This window comes from Poecilia reticulata, linkage group LG6, assembly GCF_000633615.1.
Source record: "Poecilia reticulata strain Guanapo linkage group LG6, Guppy_female_1.0+MT, whole genome shotgun sequence".
Classification (NCBI taxonomy): domain Eukaryota; kingdom Metazoa; phylum Chordata; class Actinopteri; order Cyprinodontiformes; family Poeciliidae; genus Poecilia; species Poecilia reticulata.
Genome location: NC_024336.1, coordinates 18869987 through 18875208, shown reverse-complemented (window position 1 = coordinate 18875208; position 5222 = coordinate 18869987). Strand labels below are relative to the sequence as shown.

At 38.4% G+C, this 5222-nt stretch overlaps 2 protein-coding genes across 2 annotated transcripts in view; one reads left to right on the top strand and one right to left on the bottom strand.

Annotated features, from left to right (window-relative positions):
- Nucleotides 1–406: 406 nt before the first annotated feature.
- Nucleotides 407–2869, bottom strand: LOC108166366 (SLIT-ROBO Rho GTPase-activating protein 1-like). The gene has a single exon (XM_017305240.1). It carries the CDS (start codon nt 2855–2857, stop codon nt 2465–2467), a length of 393 nt encoding a protein of 130 aa, XP_017160729.1. The 5' UTR covers nt 2858–2869; the 3' UTR covers nt 407–2464.
- LOC103466357 (coiled-coil domain-containing protein 113-like) overlaps nt 2868–5222 on the top strand; it is a 5090-nt gene continuing 2735 nt past the window's right edge. The window contains exons 1-6 of the mRNA XM_008411870.1: nt 2868–3050; nt 3127–3276; nt 3669–3791; nt 4198–4296; nt 4402–4509; nt 4949–5104. Coding sequence (XP_008410092.1) covers nt 2868–3050; nt 3127–3276; nt 3669–3791; nt 4198–4296; nt 4402–4509; nt 4949–5104 — 819 coding nt within the window. The remainder of the gene's footprint in view (nt 3051–3126; nt 3277–3668; nt 3792–4197; nt 4297–4401; nt 4510–4948; nt 5105–5222) is intronic.

Here is a 5222-nt window from a genome sequence, read left to right as displayed (position 1 = left end):
AGATTGTCAATTGGAAGCCAAATGTTTATCTCATGTGGTCCATCCCACCTTTCCAATTTCACTGAAGAGGATTCATGTCATCTACTTTTAAAAAATACAACTATAAAAGCTTTCGCTGTAATAACTCTTAAGGGATAGAAGAAATGATTCAGGCTTCTGGAAACGATGGAGTGAATGTCTGCAGGGTGATGTGATGCCTGCAAGTTTTGTTAAATGTAACATCACATTTAACAAATGTTTTGTTAAATCTTTGCAGATATCTTTATTGAATTAAAACCATGTGTGACAAACACCTTTTATTTTTGCATGCCTTGGTGAGTCTCAMCTGTGCAAAAACTCCCTAAGTGATGTCCTATAAATGCACTGAAACTATTTAAAATAAAAGTAAATAAATAAAAATCCACCACAGATTCGACAAACTATTTTCTTTATTAAAAAAAAAATCCTCCATTGAAAGAACTTTAGATGTTGTGATGTTACATGCCATATTTACAGGTATATACATAAAAGTGCAATGTCACAATGTGTAAGCCGGTTAATATTATATCTGCCATAGAGCCATTTGGGAAACTAAGTCTTAATGCATTTCTACTTGCTACACTGCATTTTATTGAAAACTGCAGCATCTAAGTTGAAAACGCAACAGGACAGAATGTCTGAAGTTCCACTTAAACATTTTCAAAGGCACTTTTCACAAGTACATACTACTGATGTACAGAACAGACTAGTTTAAAGTTTACAAACAGCTTAACAGAGTCCTGCTGCTGATCATGTTACATTGTGACCAGAAACCCCCCCCCAAAAAAACACACACACACACCAACAACTGGCTTCATACTGATGCCGACGTCTTCTACAACATAGGCTCAGAGTGATTTTAACCCTCCAAAATCAAACAGAAAACAAAAACAMTTATAAAAATAATGAAATTATTAATTCAGAAATTAASTTTTGATCCATTCGCACACGTTTTTTTTAGTCAAGTCAAAGATGGCRTAAACTTGCTATTAGAGAGCATTTCCTATTCTTGCAAACCAGCTTTGATCCGTGTATAATGATATACAAATGTCGTGGATCCAGCGATTGTTTCTATATTACAGAGGCTGGCACAAACACATTTCTGAGGCTGTTTTATCTTGAAATTATTGTTCAGGAGCAGGGAAATGTGCAGTCTTTTATTTTTTTCCATGTCATTTAGTTGAACTCATAAATCCGCACAGAAGTAATAATACCAGTTCAAGAGAAGTAGCCACAACAACAACAACAACAACAAAAAAACAATAGGTAACATGCTCACCTGAACAGAACAGACTGTAAGGCTCAAACTGTTAGCCTCCCTCACAGACAGAAGCAGGATGAGGAGGGCGGCTGTATGACGAGGCTTTCACACTAACAGTCATAAGGTCCATGGCTACCGGCAGAAACTCGGGCAAAGATGCTGCCTTAAGTCTAAACGCATCAGTGAATGTGGAGGTTCAACATCCATGCTTTCACCTATACACAAGTCTTTGGGTAGATAAAGCCAAGGCATACAGAAGGCTATGACATGTGGTCCGCACTGTGTGATAAAACGTTTGAAGTCATCGTTCACACTCATGGTTGACACATATACAAAGGCATAATTACAGTTTTAGGTATAGACGCAGCAATCGAAGCATACAGGTTCACAACAAAGTAGTGGTTTTATCCAGTTCTTCCATCTTTCTTCTTGTTTTGATACAACAAAATTTCATCAATCTGAGTGAGCCCAGATAAGAGGCGTAATCTACACCTCCGCGTAAAACGACTGATCATACACCTTGCAGAAAATAAAATGGAACAAAAGCTGCGGTTTACATGCTACCGAAAGGAAGGGTACAAGTTTCAGTACTTTTCATTTATTAACAGAGTACCGTTAATAAATAAGTTGCGGAGCCACACGATTGGCAACCTTTTAAGCAGTTTATTGTCCAGCACCGTTTTAACATCAGAAAGTTAAAATCAGTTACATTTCCAGTTAAGTCTGTGAGAACGTTGGTGGGATTCACGTCTTCCAAGGGCACTCCCAGGTACGGACAGAAATGATCCTCTCGTTTTAGCCGCTGTGGTCACTGCAGTTCTCTCTTCAGGCTTCTCTACAAGTAACTTGCTTTAGTTCTTTATCACTTGTAAACCAAACTAAATMTAAATTCTCAAGGAAGATSCTGTGATTTGTTGTTCAAATTCGTTTTTGAAAACCTTATACTGTAAGGTAGATGGTAACCTAAGCATATTAAAATAAAACAGCATGTTACTGACGCAAACGATTTGCTCGGATAACAAGTCTACATTGCAACTACAACTTCTAATTGGAAAGGTTACAAAGATCTCTTGGATCTTGTCCTCTTCTTTTCCGTGTATTGACGACACAGGTGGAAGTTCAGACAGAGACTCCCAGGAATGGGCTGAGAGTTTTGCTTTTCATCTCTGTTTTTTYCCCCAGAGCTTACATGGTACAGGATTTATCTAGAGGGTCCTGAGCAGCTCCAGAAGGAGGCTGCGGGGCCTGATTGGACTTAGGCATGACCATGGGTTTGGGCCTCAGAGCAGGAGGTTTCAGCTGCACCCCCATGCGTGGCGCCACCATGGGCTTGAAGGTGCTCATGGCCTCGCTGGAGGAGCTGGTGCTGCGGCGGATTGGTGGCTCGGTGTTGGCCGTCGACCTCAGCATGACGCCGTGGATAGGGCTCAGGGACTCGTTTGAACTTGCCATAGTGGGGCCGCCGAYGCCGCTGCCGGCGGTCTGCCGCTGCTCCAGGGTGTCCAACACAACGTCAGGGGCGTGTTTAGCTGAGCTCTGCCGCTCCAGCTCGCGCAGCTCGTTAAGGGCAGTGTTCATCGTTTCCTCTATGTCCTGCAANTCTCCTCAGGGAGCTGAGAGGAGGCAGAGGCCTCAGTACAACTTATCAGAGCCTCTCCAGCTGCTGACCTTGGAGCAAAAACTTCATGTGGCACAGAGAGAAGCAACTGAGACACAGGCAGATCAGGAAAAACTTAAAGCGAACTACGAGAGAATTCTGGACAACTACAAGGTTACAACAAGCTTTTTCAAACACAAACAAACATACGTGAGAGACATTTGTTCAGAGGTTCTGCTTTGTTTTCCAGTCTTTGATAAAAGAAGCCGACTTGCGTTCAACTGAGATCAAGAAAGCCAAAAAAGATTTTGAAYGCAGTTTCTTAAAACCTATGAAAGGCAGTTTTCTGGAAGTAAGGGAGCCAGAGAAGGTGCTCCAGCACATCGAAGACAAATCAAAGGTAAAGTCGGGCTTCAGTCAGATAATATCTGCACATGCAAGAACATTTTTTGAGCAGTTTCTGTGTTCTTATACTTCTATTTTTTTTCCCAAAAACAGATGTTCCTTCTAGCAAGCAATTTCCACCACTTATTCACATATTTCTGCATTTATAATCTTAAAATCACATCATAAGATCTGGAAAAAAGCAATGCAAACTGACTTTTGTTCTAATTGTGCACCTTTCTCTGTATGTGGCAAATGTCAGGAATATTACCATTACTAATAATACCATAAAATTCCCTTTCATTACACTTGTTTTTTAAAAATCCTTATTCATTATTTTCTCAAATATCTATCTCTATTCTGCTTCATTAATCATGTTCTTGTAAATACTAAAATGAATTATAACAGGTCACCCAGCTGGAAAAGTTTCACCAAAAGAATAAGGCATTGAGAGTCCAAGTGATGAAGCTCCTGCAGCAGCTCCAACAGAAAAAAGAGACGAGAAAAGCWGAATTTGAAGTAGAGGAAGAAGTGAGTTTATTAAAACAGAAGTAGAAAAGGTTGTAATTATGTTACAAGACTTGAATCCCTTGAATAAAGGTTGTTCTTTAGCTCTTACCTTCTTTCTATACATCATACTTTCCCTGTGTCTATCCTTCCTTTTCTTTRTTTTGTCCTTCTGTGCTTGTTCCAGTGATTATCTTTCTCCTTTTTTCTTTCTGTTCTTTGTGATGMCCTTCCGTCGCTCTCTTCCATGTATCTTATACTTCAAAATGAATGAAAGTAACTGGTAACTTGGTTCTGGAAAAAGCTGAAATATTTACATGAGAAATGTGAAGAAACTCTGAACATGAAACTCTAATTTAAGAAGCAGCTGATTAAATCATTGCATAACWTTTGCTTGTTGGAAAATAATTTAGGTGTTTCTGTCCAATAGATATTTTTCCAGGAGTACGATGAACCCCGAATGGACAAAAGCCTAAATGAACTTAAACACAACAGTTCTAAAGTTCAGCGTCTCCTCAGTTCACACAAGGTAACTTTATGTGAAAAGATGCCATTTGCTTTATGTGTAAAACAGAACATTTTGTCAGTTTGTCTTTATTGTCAAATCTGCATCTGTTTGTGTTTTTGGGGACAGGAGAAGCTGCAGAGTTTGACACTGGAGTCCACAGAGCTGAGCAGTGACATCACTAGAAGAAAGGAAATGCTTGCAAAACTTGAGAATGAGATAAAACGTGCGAAGAAGGTTGTTAAAAATAATCAAACTTGAAGAACTGAAATCTTGMAGCCATATTCAATAAACTGGCTTATGCATTCGGATAAGATTCGTTTGTTAAACTAAAAGTACCTTTGGAAAAAACAAAAAACAGTCCTTGAATAGGTATTAGACATGCTTTACATTAAGCCCAAAATTTCATTTTAATTAATCTATATAACATAATTAAGCTAGTAAATTGAGTTACTGAAATATTTGAACTTTTCAATAATATTCTAATTTAAAGAAKATGACTGTAAAACCTAGAAACTATGAAGTGAAGTATTTTTGTAGCAGTTGAAGTTGAAAAAGATACTTTCAACTGCTGATCATTTTACAAATTTGTTTCTGATAAATTTGAGATTCTTTTGAAATTAAACTAAATCCATTCTTTTAATATATACTTTTTGACTTTTTTTTCTTCCTTTAGGAGAGTTTAAAGGAAGAGGGGCTCAACCAATTCCTGTGCAAAGAGCTTACAGATTATCACGTTCCTGATATCACCGAATATTTTTTCGCCAAGGAAAAACACAAGAAGATGCTACAAAGCCTTCACCATTGGAAGAGACATGTTGGGATTGCTGAGGTAAATATATATTTTAGGCCGATATGGTAACACTTTATTGGAAGGTGGGTGTAAGACTGACATGACACTGTCATAAACACCTGTCATGAACATGACTACGCCATTACCGATATAAATT